General features: G+C 43.2%; 1 protein-coding gene across 6 annotated transcripts in view; it reads left to right on the forward strand.

The window, feature by feature from the left end:
* Positions 1-17,090, forward strand: part of GRK5 (G protein-coupled receptor kinase 5) — a 148,462-nt gene that overhangs the window by 93,513 nt on the left and 37,859 nt on the right. For all 6 annotated transcript variants that reach the window (XM_085554818.1, XM_085554817.1, XM_015867417.3 and 3 more), the window contains exons 3-4: positions 1,380-1,492; positions 9,521-9,598. In XM_085554818.1, the coding sequence (XP_085410944.1) occupies positions 9,575-9,598 (24 nt within the window). In that variant the 5' untranslated portion in view covers positions 1,380-1,492; positions 9,521-9,574. The remainder of the gene's footprint in view (positions 1-1,379; positions 1,493-9,520; positions 9,599-17,090) is intronic.

A 17,090-nucleotide genomic window follows, 5' to 3' on the forward strand; every position in this document is an offset into this window, starting at 1 on the left:
TTATTTCTGGTATTTCCTTTTTCCTCATTACAAACAGGTCACCATTCCCATGTGCTGGCCAAGTCATATACTGCTGAAGTGCAGCATATCGTCTCATATCATCTTTGTGTTTAGATTATCTACATCTGTAGTAGTATTTGTCTTCTTGTTTTCTTTTCCTGATGTGTCAGTAGTACCGTTATTCAAAGTGCAGTTTGTACACTTGTTTAGCATCAGGGTATGGCTTTTTTTCATACCCTCAGAAGAATGAGATGATGATGACAGCAGAAAGCAGCATCAGGTAGATGTAGACACATCACCCAAGCTCCCAGTGCACCTCACCTGGGCTCCAGCTTCATGCCCGTCCCTGAGACACTGAGAACTGACATTCTGATGGACTCTGCCTGCCTTAGTGCTTTCCCTGACTACATATTCCTTCATCTTCTCACAGCATGGGTCTTCCTTACAAGAATTGTTCTTGGGGTGCTCCTGCCATCAGGCTGCCTTGTGAAACCCGACTGCCACCCAGATGCAGCCCAGCAAGTCCAATATGTCCCTTTTCCTCTGAGGAGGGATGTCCTGGCTTTGCAGAGCATGATCCTTGTGTGCGGCCTGTGCCAATCGAGCCCTTCGGCTGAGTGCTCCGTGACAGACTTGTGCCCACAGGATTTGTCCTTCTGGGAGCTGGAGGGTGGGGGGACAAAGCAAAGGGGAAATAAAAGCCATTGCGCAAGCAGCTCCAGGCCTGAGAAAGAAGTAACCAAAGCACTGACAACTTGTGTGGGTTTAGTATGTCTGTTTGCAGTGTGATGTTATGTGTTTAGAAGCTGGTTGTTTCCATAATAACAGCAACTGCCATATGGCAGCGAGGAGGGTGGTGAGAGGAACACTTAAGGAAACACAGTATGTTGTTTGACATGTGTGTGCTTCTAAAGGAATAACGTGTCTCCAGCGAGTGCTGCAGCTCCAAACAGGCTGAGAGATCTGCTGCTCTCACCAGAAACGTCCACCTTGTTTGTACTGGTGCAGTCCCAGATCATGATCATCAGTATATGACTCACACTTCAGGAACTTGATGTTTCCCACAAATACTGCCTGTCTGTGTGGTACCTTTGCAAAGTACACACAATTCCACTTGGGAAAAACATGGAATTATTCATGAATAATAGCTGAATGGCCTTTGTGGTGCTTTTAACTACATCAGCCCTGTAAAACTGAGCCTGTCATGTTTGAGACTTAAACCATTAATTACATTTGTACTTGCATACCTGAAACGTGGTGGGAAAAAGGCATTTCTATTTGGGATCATCTTTCTGCACTCACTCGCTGTGTTTTAAACTCATAGCCAACCCAAAAGGCAAATCTCATTTTCATGCTTCTCTTCTCTTTATTGCCTCTAGAGAGAGATTACTGCAGCATATGTGAAAAGCAGCCAATTGGAAGGCTTCTCTTTCGGCAGTTCTGTGAAACCCGTCCGGAGCTCGAGTGTTGCATTAGATTCCTTGACTCGGTGGTAAGTCACTTCTTGTGGTATCTCGCAGTGCTTTGCAACCCCCATGTCTCAGCTGCCAGCTGAGGAATGCTGCTGGCAGAGCTGGAGGAGTGAAATGTTGCTCTGAAGGCACAACCATCTCTACCTGCACCCTGTCCTGGCAGAGATGTGTGCGATCATGTTGTGCTGTTGTGTAGCTCCTTCCTTGACATGCACAGTGCTCTGACTTCAAGAAATCATGCTTTCATGGGTTGTGGGTTTGTGTCTTCTATACCTGGGCAAGCTGTTGTCAGGGGTGAACCTAGCAGCTCCCCAGCACTGCTGGAGGTAAAGGGACAGTGCTGCACCCAGGTCTGGGATCAGCCTCGAGGGACATGAGCCATTAGGAGGGATGGGAGACAGGCAGCTCTCCTTGGTGCAGGCAAAGCCTAACTTAAGGCCACAGCACAAGCAGCTGGGCTGCTGTGAGTAATGTCTTCTGATATCATTGCAGTCAGCAGTGCTAGAAGGCAAAGAAAAGGAAGATGATGAATGGACTGACAAGAGGGGATGAGGAGTGTGATAGAATAATGCCTCACTCTTACCAAGCCTCTCCATCAGTAGATTTCAGGGTGATTTACAAAGGACATGCTGATTGATATCTGGGCTTTTCAAATAGGAAAACAGATGCACAAGGTATAGAGGTGACTGTGATTGAGGTCGCTAAGAAACACGTTGAGCCTGCTATGGAAACGCATCACCACTTCCCACCCCAGTGAGTTCCCAGCTAACGCAGCCCCCTTAGCTGTGCTCCCAGACCCCTGGGCAGACCTGATGTTCATTCCCAATCTGGCAGCGTTTGGCTCTACATCGTGCCAGCAGAAGCTGCTCACAGTTTAGAGACACTCACTGGCTTCCTTGCTGGGAGCCTCCTGAAGGGCAGAGCGTAGATGAGCCAAAAGGCTGAATCCCACCATGCAGGCAGATGAGCTGCCACTGGTCATCGTGAGGTGCCTTTGCTCTGTACAAGCTGGTTGCAAGCGAAGCTGTGCATACCAATAGGAACAATTTTTATTATTAATTTAATTTCTACTGTGGTTAAACTATTTTGAAGTAGAGGCAAATGTGAAGGTTGCACTGTTGTAAGAGTTTGGGAGAGGAAATTTCTGTTTTTATTGGTACTATACATTAATTAATACAACAAACCTGCGTTGCAGAAAGTCTTGGGCAAAGTCTTATTATAATCACTTGTAGTTGCCATCCCAATTTATAAAAGCATCTTTGAACTTTTGTAAACTTTTTTTCTCTATTAACATTTAAAACATCCTAATGCTCTTGCTGTACATTTTTATTAGACTCGTTCTGCAGTTTGATTTCGCACTAATGAAATGTAGCAGTGTGTTGTGAAGTTGACCTTTTCTTAGCTGGCTTACAGCAGTGCTGAAGCAGGATTTGCCTCTAAGTGTTGCCTGCAGTAGACATTAGGTCTCAGGTAGCCCAGCTGTGCTTATTGCACCCAACCAGCATCTTCTAGTGTGGTGCCTGCCGTCATGAAGCACTGATTTCATGAACAAAATGTTGAGCTGTGTGCAGGTCTGCAGACTTGTTCTTTCTAAAACTAATTTACAGCAGTTTCCTTTTGTTGATTTCAAATTCCAAACAAGTTTGCTCCCAGCCTGTGAAAATCCCTGTATTATCCAATTAAGGTCTAGCAGCGCAGCCATTAAGATGGATGATGGCCTCTGAAATTCACCCAGTGGAGAACCTGTCTTTTACAGAAAGAAGGTGAAGCTAAAAGCACAGCTGGGTGACTTTACCAGGCTGCTCAGTAAGTCACTGGCAGAAGCTCATAATTGATCCCTCCAGATTTTTAATAGTTGTTTTTGTTTTGCTTTGTTTTGTGTTTAATTGTGATCTCAGTTGACTGCAAGGAAAGCAGAAACTGGGGCTCCTGGGAGGAAACCAGGTGAGCCCGACACCCAGCAGCCCACCTGTGCTCTCCATTCCCTTACTAAGGTGCCGCCAAGTTTTGCAGGAGCTCTCCCAGCCCCTTTGCCTCCCAAGGCTGCAAAACCAACCAGACCGTGCAGACTCGAGTGCATATGGGAAAAAATCTCCTCTCTGCTGGACATTGATTTCAGCTGTCAGTGGAAATAACTAACCTGCTCTGATGTAGTCTCTTGCAAATCTAATTTGAGCAGCATCTGTTTTTGTAATGTTTTGTTGTTGTTGTTTTTCCTGTACTGTTAAGCAGTATCAGGATGGAAGAAAAAAACATTTCTGTCTTTACATTGTGTGTGAGTGTGGCTGTGTAACTATTAGTTCCCTATAAAACTCATTCATACCTTGGCCACTTTCAATTAGTTACTGAGATTGAGGTGCCCAGAAACAGAAAGTTTCTGCATGTCTTCTGAGAACAGTTCCCTGGTTATCAGCCACAACCGGTCAGTTGTAAAATAGGCTACAAAGATACGTGATTGTAGGCAGTAGGCTCCAGCATTAAGAGATGAAAGCGATAAGGCTCTTACTTCTGCTGTGGGATCAGTTTGAGTGGCTACACAGAGAGACTGTAAGGACAGAGAGCCATCTCTTACTATGGATATCATGCAAACGATTTCATGACTTCAATAGATAAAACATCTAGTAAAAAGAACCAAAGGTTTCTGCTTGTGCCTCTGAATATGTGTGATTACACACATCACACGCTTATCTGAGCACATAAACAACCAGATCTCCCATGAGTAGTTCACCGATCTCTTATGTAGCCATTCAGATGAAGGAACTGTTCAAACACAAACTATTATCATTACATGGAGCAGTTTTATGATTAAATCAGCTCTCCATAAGCCCTTAACAAAGAATTCACACACAGCTCCAAAGCACACTTCGCTGTGCTTACAAATATTTTAACAACGTCATCGAGCTTTCTAGCTGTTGAAAGACAGCCATTAAAATGAAGTGCTGGGGGATACATTTCCTGCGCTGAAAGGCGGATCAGTGAGCAGCTCACCCGTTAGCGATGGACGTTTCCTTCCCAGCCTCCAGCACATGGAGGTGGCATCGCAGCAGGGACCCCCTGCCGGTGTCCTCTCCTCAGAAGGGGGGCTGGATCCTGATGTTTCCCTCTCTGATTGTGCTGTGCTGTTGTAATGATACTTTACTGCGGGTCTCTTGAGTCACTTTCCTGTTTCATCTTCTCCCCTTCATCATTTTTGAACTTCTTTTCATTCTCATGGGGGGATTTTGAACATTTTAACGTGGATCAGATTTAGACGAACTGGAGGGAGCTGGGAGCGGGGCAGAGCTGATTCTGATCAGGGAGAACATAACCTGCAGTTATTTTCTCCCTAACCTATGTGTTGCTTTTTGCACTGAAGTCAGATAAAAATACATGAAGAGACAAGTAGCCCCGGTGCCTCCCTGTGTTGTTTCTGCGTGTGTTATCCAGGCACTGGGGCAGGGGCTGAGAGCCGCTATCACTTGGGGTGGAATTTTCAGCTGAATGCTTCACTACGCATTACACTTATCTGGGGTAACAGGATGAACGAGCATCCATTTAGTGCCATTTGTAAAAGATGTGTCTCTGGTAGAGAGATTTCATTCAGTGAAGTCCCTTGCATGGTATATAAACCATCTGTGTGTGTGTGTCTTAAAAGCTGTTCAAGGCTTTTTCCATCAGAAATGCCAGTTTGTTGATATCAACAAACTCATTAACTCAAAATGTGTTTTTAAACAGTCAAAAGGGCTCTTTTTTGTCCTGTGCTTTAACACAAAAAATGTGGTTTCAAGTTAACTTTTCATTTAGAAATGTGAGTTATTATGAATCCCAGCTGTTTGCTTTTTGCTTTCCAACTTTCAGTCACAGTCTTTAAATCTCAGTGGAGGCAAGTGCAGGGATGGTTGTTAGAGCACAGGAGCAATAACAGGGCAGAAATCAGAGATCAGTGTGGAAGACAGCAGGCTCTGCAGCAGTTAGGAAGGTGAGGATAACAAAGGAGGGTGCTGGTAGTAAGTAAAGGCTTAAAACTGGGACCAGAACACAGGGATCTCCTGTAGGTGCTCAGGATTTGACTCTACTGCTCTTCATTTTAATTAAGAAACCCAAACCTGCTCTTCTAGAAGCATCCTTCCAATGTCCATCTCCTGGTGGGTACAAGGGACCAACTCCCACAGCTGTGCTGTACCCAGCCAGGGGACAGGCAGATACTTGCTGTGAGGGACAGTCTGCCTGGATCCAGAGTGATTCCTTAGGCTCTGTTTTTCATTTTACATGTAGTTTTAAACCATGCAGTTTCAGGAGGCCAAAGAATGTTAAGATGAAAGTAAAGACAGTATGTCAGAATTAAGGTTGCTCATGTGAGCCTCACTAGTCTTGGTGACTCAGCCAGCTTTCATCCAGAGTTCTCTTTTTTGCTCGATGCTTAATCTTGTCTGTTGGTTGCAGACTCTATCCAGCCCTTTCTTGGTCATCCCTGAGGCCATGGCCTCATCACAAAGAAGGCCACCATCACATTTCCCCATCCCATCTCTTGTGGTCCATCCCAGGGATGGCTGCTGCAGAGGGACAGGCACTTTGCACACCTATGGGTATATGTAGCTAGGGCTGCTTCTCTAGAAGTAGGAGCCACCTAAAAAACTACCTCCAAAAAAGCAGCCAAAAGACAAGTTAGCAGCACATGGCAGTGAGCCCACATCCTCTCGCTATTTCAACGGAAGGATCCATGCCTGTCCACAGAGAGAGCCTTCCCTGCGGCTTGTCCCATGTAGTCAGAGTGATCGTAAATCCTCCCCTCAGTTATGAGCTATGAATAGGGCCCTGTCTGACCTAACTAGGGCATGGAGAAGCTATTAGACTTCAGAGCAGGAGCCTTGAAACACATGCCTGGATTCATCAAAGGAATAATGGAAAATATTTTGTTCCACATGGATTTTAACTAATAATGTTATTTCTAGCAATTAGGCATTTGCAAATTTTAGCCATGCTTTTGAGTGCTGTGGAAGAAGGGAATGTATCTTGTGATTTAAGCACAAGATTGAGAGTCGAGGATGTTGGTCCGTTTCCCAGGCATGCAACAGAGGGAACACGAGGAAGTGACTCTTTAAGTCTGTACTTGAGCTGCAGTAGCAATCTATGGCTGACAGTGCACCACTGCCTTGTGGTGCTGAATGGCTCAGAAGTGGCACTGAGGGGAGAAATAATGATGAACTCAGAAACGAAATGAAGCAGGTTACAGTACTTGAGCTGCAGTGAAATCAGCACTGTTCACAGCTATAGTTCCTTTTCACACCTTCACTTGTCTGTCACTTCCTGCCTTCGCCACCATCCTGTAGCATTTTCTGAGCATGGCAAATGCAAGTATAAATAAATGTTTTTATCCCTTCCCAACTATCTTGGGATTCTCTGTGTGTTTGTGTGTGTTTGCAGTTCTGCATATGTTGAATCCCATCAGGAAGTGCACTTCAAAACACTGATCCAATTCCTGCAAAAATTCTTCCTTCAGCTCTGTCCCTGTTCACTTACTGTTCTATAGTTCTGATTGGACACTGCGTTTTTGATAACCCTACTATGTACTGCAGGTGGCAGAGGACGACTTTGAATCAGTTTTTCTTCACTAGAGAACTGATATATTAGCAGGATCTGCTACTACCAAGCAAACTATTTATTGTGATCTGTATCAGGTGCTGCTTTTCTGGAGTCTGTATACCCATAAACCATAAACCCTTGTTGTTGTCAGAGAGTTGTATGGCCAAACAACATCTTCAAGAAGACATTTTGTCAAGAGATTACTGAAGCACTTTTGCCCATATCAGTAAGAGGACGTGGCTATTTTGGAACAGACCAAATGCATGAGATACTGTATCCAAATTTATGACCTGTTTGAGAAATTCACATTTCTCCATTTATATAAGCTAAGATCTTGGCTTACATGTCTTAATATTTAACTTCCAAAGCACGATCATTCTTTATTTCACCAATCCAGCTCCAAGGGGAGACACTGATACTTGCCAGGCACTCACCACGCATACATAAATATCTGATGTTCCAAATCACCGTTGTGCAGGTCTCAAGCTGATGTGATGACCAATGTTTGATAACGGAGACAGATGCTTTAGGAAATCTGTTAGCCCAACTTCTTCTGACCTGTTCAGGAAAGTATGGCAGAATATTCAGAATCTGAAAGTAGCCCAAGGAGAAAGAAGTGGCTGTTATTAGTTCATTTGTAAGTAGCACTGATTTGAGGACAGTAATTCTCCTAGACTCTTCGGTGACAAGGCTGTTCCAAGGAGTTCTTTGTTTGGCAGTCTAATGTGCAAGAAGTTTTGCTTAAGTAGAATTATTTTCTCTTTAAATACATTACTTTAGTTTTCTTTTAGATGCAAATCTCCTAGTCTGTGTGTGGACCCAACCACGAACTGTAAGGGGCAAAGTAAGGTGCAACTCTGACCTTTTAAGTAACTGTGCCTTACATTACCCTTGCCATTGCTTCATGCTGTAGCAAGGAATTGTGGAGAAGACTCCTGTTAAGGTGCTGTAAACATTTGAGATTATCCGTGCTTCCAGGGCTGAAACAACCTGTGTTTAGATACCATCTACAAGGACAGGAAAATGGATGAAAGATAGTTGGTTTTTTTTTTAAACCCTTCTAATAAGTTTTGGGGGTACATAATCAGTTCATCCACAAAATGGCCACTAAAACAGAAGCACAGCTCTTGTGGATTTCAGCCTTCAGTGCATTTGTCATCAGCAGTACAGCTTTGTCTGGTATTTCTTTTTGCCATCACTGTCATTTCCCAAACCAAATCAGACCATAATTCTAGACCATTCAAGCAATTTGCTATGTGTATGTGTAAGTACGTAGCTTTAGATTTAAGCTACAATAGCTAAATCAGCTCTGGACAGATAGGTGGGTAGTAGCATTATTACTGCATTGTGTTTTTTTGTGTCATTCCTGGATCTGCTTTGGTTGGGTATCCATTGCAGCCTTCCTTCCTTCAGATTTATTGCATCACAGTCAGAGCAGTACATACATCTTTGAGTGGGCAGCAGTTCTGAAGTTTGTACTTCGCAGTGTTTGCCAGCTCAGTCTGATTTACCTTTTTTTTTGACTTCCTCCTCATTTATCATCTCAAACAGCTTGTATTGGACCGGGTTACTTAATTGGTTTGGCAGGATTATCTGGGAACCTTTTTCTAATACAAGCGGTCATGAAAACTGCTGGGCTGACTTTTTTTTCCTGGAAAATCTTTTGATCCTAAGGCTGAATCTTTGTACCCTGGGCAGTGCCAAGTTGGAACGCCTAGAAGAATTTGTCGTTATCATTTTGTAACTGGGACTCTATGAAGCATGTTTTTAATTTGAATGCCTTCCATGATTCCAAAACTTTAACTAAAGTGATTCATGTCTTTGTAATGCACCAGTAATACTTTGCTCCTTGTGTTGTCTTCTCTCTTGTTTTATCTGCATCCTGAGAAATTGGTGTAAGAAAATGGATCTCAGATCCACCTTGAAGGGAGTCTGACTCCAGGATGACTAAAAGTGATGGGCAAGTCTTGTGGCATTGTAGAAGGGATGGTAGACCAGGGGAAGCCTGTAAATAAATGGGAAAGACCCATTCTTCCAATCAGGGCCTGCTGAAGGAGTTCGCCTGGTGCTTGAGATACCAGCATGGCAAGAATTAACAACATATCACTATCTCTACTACTGAGAGAAAAAAAGCGTTACCTTTTGTATTCACTTCTTCTCTTTAAGCAGCACCCAGGAAGTTACTGTCTGTCGTTACTTTCTGAACACTGTCTCTGGCAAGGCTGTAAAATATAAAGGAATTAAATTGTATTGGCGTTAATTAAGAGATGTAATCTCAGAAATCACATCACCAGGGTTTGTTCAAAATGTTGTGGACGATTTTTGGATGGTTTGTGTGTGTGTGTACAGGTTTTACTTCCATCAAAAAATTGTGTTTATTCTCCACATTCTTCAGAAGGAGCATTCAGTTACAACCACATCCAAAATGAGGTTATAATGGTGAAATACGAGTGCAAATATTGACTATTTCTTTATATCTGTTCCAGGCAGAGTATGAAATTGCTCCAGATGAAAAGCTGGGAGAGAAGGGAAAGGAAATCATGATGAAATACCTCACCCCAGAGGTAAGGGGCAGCCAAAGTGGTATTACTGAAAGAATGCTGCAGGGCACACCTTTGCTAAATAAAGTTGTTATAGGCTTTCTAATATAATTTTAAAGCCCTAAAATTTATGATGGTAATCACCAGTGTATAAACCTGCAAGTCCTATACAAACAGAAAAAGAATTGTATTTTAATCCAAAAATTGGATTTTAAGGATGGACTTGTGCTTATTAGAGGCTTAAGTCATCTGTGGGTGAGAAAGGGGCTTCTCTGCTCTCTTGTCTACATGCAAAGCTCTGCATCCATGTAGTAGTTCAAGACACCTCAACTTCATCAATTGGTTATTTCTTACTGTGTTCAAATGTGTGGTGTTTCATATACTGCTGGGTAGGAAGCGCCAGCAAAGATGGGTTTTGGTAACAGATGTTGTATGATGATACAAAAACTTTCATTCCTCCTACAATAATTTGTCCCAAGGTAACCAAAAGTTTGCAAGATGGAAATTGTGTGGTGTGTCTTGGAGCTGAGTGGAGGCAACACCAGTTCTGGTTTCTGCTGCTGTCAGCTCCTGACTGTTGCACCTCTGGGCTGTCCGAAGGAAAGGAGCTCATGGTAGCAGCCGTGTCCACAGGGTGGCACTCCTAACAGAAGTACAGATTGCTGCAGGAGTATTGGGCAGGATGCAGGATTCCAGGATTAACCCTTTTGAGCTGGAGGCTCCGTCATTTGCCAACCACATTTAAGCTTTGCATTAAAATCGCTGCCAGTGAGCAATGAACATCAAGATTCAAACACATCAACAATCCTAGGATTTGTCCTGAGTTACTTTAATGAGTGTAACCAAGACATACAAGCGCTACTTCATCTTTTTTACAAGACAAATACATGTGACCTTCAGGAAAGTGAATTGCACTTTTCGCAGATATCTTTCTAAAGTGTCTAAATGGTACAGTATGTTTTGGAGGTGCAGGGGCAGAGCAGACCTTGTTTTTATTATTATTTTCCAGTCAGTCATTTTCCTACCATAAATTTCAGTGCATACTTTCAGTTATCTCAGGCTGCATTTGGGGATCTGGTTTCATTTCCTGAGCCTGGCTAGCTTCATATGCAGCCATTTAGCACTGCTAGGGTGAGTTCTTGCTGCCCATTCATTAAGGACATGAAGTTCCACTGTTTTCCATCCATTGAGGTGACTGTCTTAAAATTCCTGTCAACAGAGGAAAGAAGGGCAAATATACAAGGAATATATTCCCACTGTTCAAATCCCAGTCTGGAAATGGAGAAGGGCGTTTTGCTGGTATCAGGAACAGGGAAGTTGGAGGACGGTGCTGTTTATTCCAGCCAAGTGCAGCTGGTCTTGGTGCAGAGTTCCAGATGCCACTTGTCATTGATGTCCCATTGCACTCTGCCATCTCTATTACTTTCCTTGCAGCCCCACAGTGCAGCAGAAGCACATGGAATAGTTTAGTGAGGTCATTAAGGATCAAGCTGAGAGCAGTTTCATCTTCATCAAGAAAAAATAGTGGTGTTGCAGGAAAGCAAATTACTGGGACTCCAGAGCTGGAGTTTCCATTCTCTGCAATGCTGTACACTTTATATTTGCCCTGCATACCTGATTTCTCAGTGTGTAAAACGGATGTTGTCTGTTCTGAAACTTACAATGTCTTTGAATTATGTTGTCTTAGGGCAGAAGCAAACACAAAGCTATGTGCCTTCTATTGTGAACTAAAACTCTTCTGGTTGAGCTTTAACGTCAGCATTGGTATCACTACACTTTTTTTCTTAATTGCTTCTTCCTAGAGAAGTGTTTAAGCCATCCTATAGGTAGGAGAGAACACTTCATAGAGGTACAATTGTCTGTGCCATAGCAACGGGCTGACTGATAATTCTTCTAACATAGGTATACCCCACAATAAATACTTAAACGTCTTGAGCAAGGTCTGGCTTTCTTTCTTTTCATTGTGGCTACCTACCAAAGACATTCACATTAGGAGTTGAGGTGGCCTACTCTCTCTTCCAGTGTAGAAAGAGAAGTAGGATTCTCCAAAGGATGGACTTTAAGCCATCAAAGGTAAGTGAGTCAAAGCCAGGTTAGATGCATGCAGTCAGAAGGGGTTAATCTGGACCCAAATGCCCTGGCCAGCAAAGAAACCATCTTTTCATTAGGTGCTGCATTGCTGCATTTCTCCATTTAGCTCTCAGTGCCTCAGAAGAGACAAAGATTCCAAAGCCTTTTGCTTTCAGAGCAGAATGTTTCTTTCAAATAGGTGTGTGTCTGTACTTCAAAGAACCTCATTGTCTTGATATAAAAATAGTGTGACATACAGCTTGACTGATAGAATAAAATTATAGGTTTGGCTCTTGGACAGATAATTCAGTCTTATAATGTAAGTAGTATTTTTCCCAGAGCGCAAGATCAGAAATAAAATCAAAATAAAAAGGAGACTTCATGCTCTTTAATATTTATAAATGATTTTTAGCTCTTGGGTTGTTAAATGTCATGCATATTTAACGTATAATGTGTCAGTATATCCTCATTCCAAAATGCATTCATTTGCATAGGGAACATGCACTTTATTTAATAAAACATATAATACTTGTACAGCAGAAAGGCAAAGAAAACATTTCCCCAGATGAATAGACATCACACCAGAGCTTACAACCTCATGTGACTCACACAGTCACTGTGAGATGTTACAACTCCGCACCACAGTTAGCAGAACTTGGGCGTGTGGGAGCAGTGAATGCTGCATAGAGAGCGTTCAGCATCAGCCCTGAGGCGACTAAAGGAGCTCAGAGCTCATCCAGACGGCTGAGGGGGGAGGCACCGTTTCAAATAACCACAATTCAGTCTCAGCGCAGCTTTAACATCCTGAGCAGCCCCTGAGCACTCACTGAGGCAGCTGAGAAGACATCTAACAGCCTTTTGTTGTGGCTGAGGCCAAGCATGGCACGTGTGGGTCAGGCTTCCATGGCTCCCTGGCTTACAGGCAACAGCAGTGACAAATTCTGAGCGTAGCCTTAGCACCTGGAAGGGAAAATGGGTGACTTAAGCCTCTGGGTGAAATGGCACATAGGAACTCTGGTTCTCATCTGGGAAAAAGAGGAAGTAAATCCCTACTTCTTCCATATTGAAGACATCAGCACACCCTCTCTCTTGGTATGGGTATGCACCCATAGCCCTGAGCAGGCCCTTCTGAAATATTTGATGGGAGGGATATGTAAGAGCTGTGTGTGACTGTCACACTAATAATGCCAAAACAGAAGCTTTTCCATGGCTTCCTGGGCAGCTTGACCTGAATGGTGAGCAGGAGACAGAAACCCATGGAAGAGGTGGGTGAAGATACCAGCCATCTTGACACACGCTCTGAAGAATATTAACTTACTTCTCCAAGGAGGGAGAGTTTAGTCGGGCGCTCCTCAAGGCCCTGTGAGGATGAGCACTGGTGAGATGGCCTCATCAACAGGAGTCCTGTGCCCCACGAGGTGTGTGCCACTTCTGTCCCATGCCCTGAGGGGACACCCATCTACTGGTCATCTTGACAGGAGCAGCACTGTGGTCACCACAGCACTGAGATTCCTTGACTGGAGTCCTGCTTCTTCAAGAGAAGCTACAACAGTTTCCATGAAAAAGGCACTTAAAGCTGCCGTTTTGACTTAATAATCCTGTAGGGCAAAAGTCCAACCCACAGGAAGTCTAAAATTTCTGAGGTTGTGAAATATAATGGTAAAACTGCTAAAGTGAATTGGTCACAAATATTTATTTCCTGGCTTTTCCTAATCTCAACAGTTGAGTGGGAATGTTTCAGATTTAGGTTCCAGTTCTGTCTACAAATAGAAAAGCTCTCAGTGCTTCGTGGAACAGTTCAGTTCAGCTGAACCCAGCGTGTCTTCATTACCGGGCTTCTTCTAGTACTGCAAGAGCAAAGGGATACATTTACCTTTGCACTGCTCTTAAATTAGAGTTATGCATCAGAGTGCAGCATTTTTGCCCTCTTTGAAACCCACCATACCTTCCTCCACTAAATCACTAGCCCATTATTTTCTTTCTCACTGTAAAGCCACCACCTTGAGATACTTTGAAAGACACTATATAACACTAAATTGATTTTAAATTGCTATTGAGACAGTCTCCATATGCCATTCTGGTTTACATTTGGACCCTGTTGGGTCCAATGTAATGGATTGTTACTGAATAGGATGACTGATGTGTATTGTTATCCTCATTAATACACCTCACAGAATATGAAGAACAGCAACAGTTCGTTTTCTTATCTGAATTCCTGTTCTCTTGCCTTTCCTCCAGGAAATGCACAGAATAAAGGCCACATTTTCAATGTCTTTCTTTGCTGCAGAGGTTGGCTGTATGCAACAGTAACCTGCTTATTCCAGACATGGAGAGCAATGGGTATTTTGTTAAATGGAAATGTGTCTTTGTTTGTATGAACAATTATAGGATAAGGAAGGGAGGAAAAAGTCCTATGAAAGGAAAACTGTGTGATCAGCAGTGCCTGGCCTTCCATTTGTCCGCTGGTTAAAAAATGCTCTTCTCTTCTATCAGTTCTCCGTTCTTTTTGCAGAAGAAAATACTTATGTAATGTGGGTGAGATGAAATTAAAATGATTTATGAGCCTTTCTATTGGGGAAAGTCATGCAGCTGAGTCCAGGCTCACAAACACCCATTCTTAGCTCTGCACTTTGCCACAGAGTTTTCTTTCTGCACACCATTGCTTTAATCTTGATGGCAAGCATTTTTTCCTGCATGTTGTTCTCTCCTTGACATTTCCTCCCTTCTTATTTTCACCATGAAAGTAAATGCAAACTTTGGCACTTATGCTTCTGAGTGAGTCATCTTCTCTGATCACTAAAGGCTTCCATATCCTGTAAGAAAAGTTTCATGCATCACTTCTTAATGGTTCTGGCTGAATCCCGTCTGTGGAAGGGCAGGTCATACCAGGAATCAGATTCCAGTGTTGAGATCTCTTCCTCTGTTTAGTTTTACTAAATGCCTTCTAGGAAGATTTGATGATTAGTTTTAGGAGAGGCCAAAGTAAAAGCTGAACGTCACTGTGAGTGAAGCTCAAAGGGAGTAAAAAACGCCCACAATATACATTAAGCTTCTGTAAAGCAACCTGAACAGTAAAATATGAGATGAGGGTTTGCATTTTCCAAAGGGAGCCTTCTGAGACTCTTTTCTACTCTGCTACATTTCCGGTACGTATTCAGCTTACATCACTTATGTCCAGCAAGTCATCTCTGCTCCTTTGTAAGCTTGTTATCTTGGTGATAAAAGGTCAGCACAGTATTGCTTTTCACCAGTACTGCGGATGGTCCGTTAAGGCTTGGTCCAAGAGCTGTCTTCTGAGCTAGTTCTCAAGTTTTTCTAAACCCTGTGCATTTCATTAAGGGCCCAATTGAAATACAAAATGAATGAAGTGCCTGTCTGAACACAATGTGTTACTTGGACTTAGGGTGGGCTAGAATTATTTACTTGTTCCAAATGTTATTCACTGTGTCCTTTGGGTTCCCATTAGTAGACTTTGCACGATGCTAAATACTAAAGTAGGAATCCTGGCCTTACTTGAGCCAAGGAGAATTTTGCCATTTAATTAATTGCCCTGGGACTTTACCCCATGACTCAATGGACTTCTCATCTCCCTCTTCTATTGACTTCACTACTCTGTAGGCACCATTTTAGCCAGAGATTATAGCATCACTTAGACCCCTGCTTTGCAGCTACCATAATCAATGCATAATCCAGTCTCCGGGTAAATCAATATATAACTCTTGTTATTGTTCCAGAGATAACACAGTCAGTATCTCTGCTCATCACTACATCTTCATCCGGGAAAGTTCCCTTCTCAGCTCATCTTTCTGAAGTTTGATTCTGGGAAAATATTTGCGCAGCAGTATGGCAACCTTGTTACTCAAATTAATGCTTTCTAGTTGGAAAGCATTTTAATAAGCATTCTTCTGTCACTGCAGCCAGGCAGTAATAAAGTGCATCAAAGGAATCTGAAAAATCACTGTTGCCTTGATGAGCAGTTCCTTTGCTGTGGTCTCAGACTAAAATGCATTTTCTCATGGTTTGCTCAAGTCCTATTTCCTCATCCTTTACCCACTGTTTATAATACAAATGTTAGTTTACTAAACACTTACTGAGCATTTCTGTCTCCTGCAATGAAGCCAAACTGCACAAGAACCTACAGAAATAACATGAATTCTGCTGTACCTCGGTGGTGATGCCCCAGAGTAGGTCCGTGAGCCATAGGTCCTCTATGCCCTGTCCTTTTGGTTTAAGGAGAGCTGCATTTACAGTGTACTTGCTCACATTGGTTGATGGCCATTAACCATATTATTTTTACCCCAGACAGTGTTATTATTTGAAGCTTTTCCTTCCTTGTCATTTTTGGGAGGCTACACTCCCAAGTTCACAACTGTTATGCAGAGGAGATGCTTCATATCTGTTTGTCGTTTGTGGTCAGGAAAATCATTAGGATGACTTGCTCAGTGGGCAGAAGCCTTCTGGCTGCCCTGCATTTGCTGGAAGTGCTCTGGCTTGACCCTTTGGAAAATGGAAACTTCCTTCAGCTAATTCATGTCAACCACACGTGTAAACCTGGCTCACAGCTGTGTGCTCAGGCAAGGCGAGCCCCCCACGCTGCTGTGACTCCTCTTGGAGACTAGCCAGGGTGTTTGAAAAGGCTGAGGACGCTGTGTGAATAAAGAGCAGTCTGCTCAGGATTATCTGAGAACTGGAAAGGTGTACTTGTAAGATGTTCTTGTCTGCCCTTGGCTAATGAATATGCTCATTAACATAGAATCAGAGAATGGCTTAGGTTGGAAGGGATCTTAAAGATCATCCAGTTCCAACACTCTGCCATGGGCTGGTTGACCCCCACCAGATCAGGCTGCTCAGGTCCTCATCCAGCCTGGCCTTGAATGCCTTCAGGGATGGGGCACCCACAACCTCTCTGGGCAGCCTGTGCCAGTGTCTTACCACCCTCTGAGTAGAGACTTTATTCCTAACATCTTACCTAAATCTCCCCTCTTTTAGTGTAAATCCATTTCCCCTTGTACTATCACTATCAGTCCATATAAAAAGTTGGTCTACCTCCTGCTTCTAAGCTCCCCTCAAGTACTGGAAGTCCATAATGAGGTCTCCCCAAACCTTCTCTTCTCCAAGGCATATAAGCCTGACTCTCTCAGCCTTTCTTTGTAGGAGTGGTGCTGCAGCCCTCTGATCATCTTCATGGCCCTCTATGGGTTTAAGATTCATTGAGCTAAACTAAGAATCGGTAGCAGGCGACTGTAGACTTGACCTCATCAAGGAAGAGAATGAAGAAGTATGTGATCAAAAATGTTAAACGTATCTTCTTACTCATCTGCTTCCCTAACAGTGGGAAATTAGGATTCTGGAAAATCAACATCTTCGGCTACAAACTTAAGCAACCGAGTAGTGTTAAAAGAATGGGCCAAGCAAATTCCAGTGAGATGCCTGGGACTGACATCTT

The sequence above is a fragment of the Coturnix japonica genome, chromosome 8, assembly GCF_054131305.1.
Source record: "Coturnix japonica strain WE chromosome 8, WE-NBRP24, whole genome shotgun sequence".
NCBI classification, from domain to species: domain Eukaryota; kingdom Metazoa; phylum Chordata; class Aves; order Galliformes; family Phasianidae; genus Coturnix; species Coturnix japonica.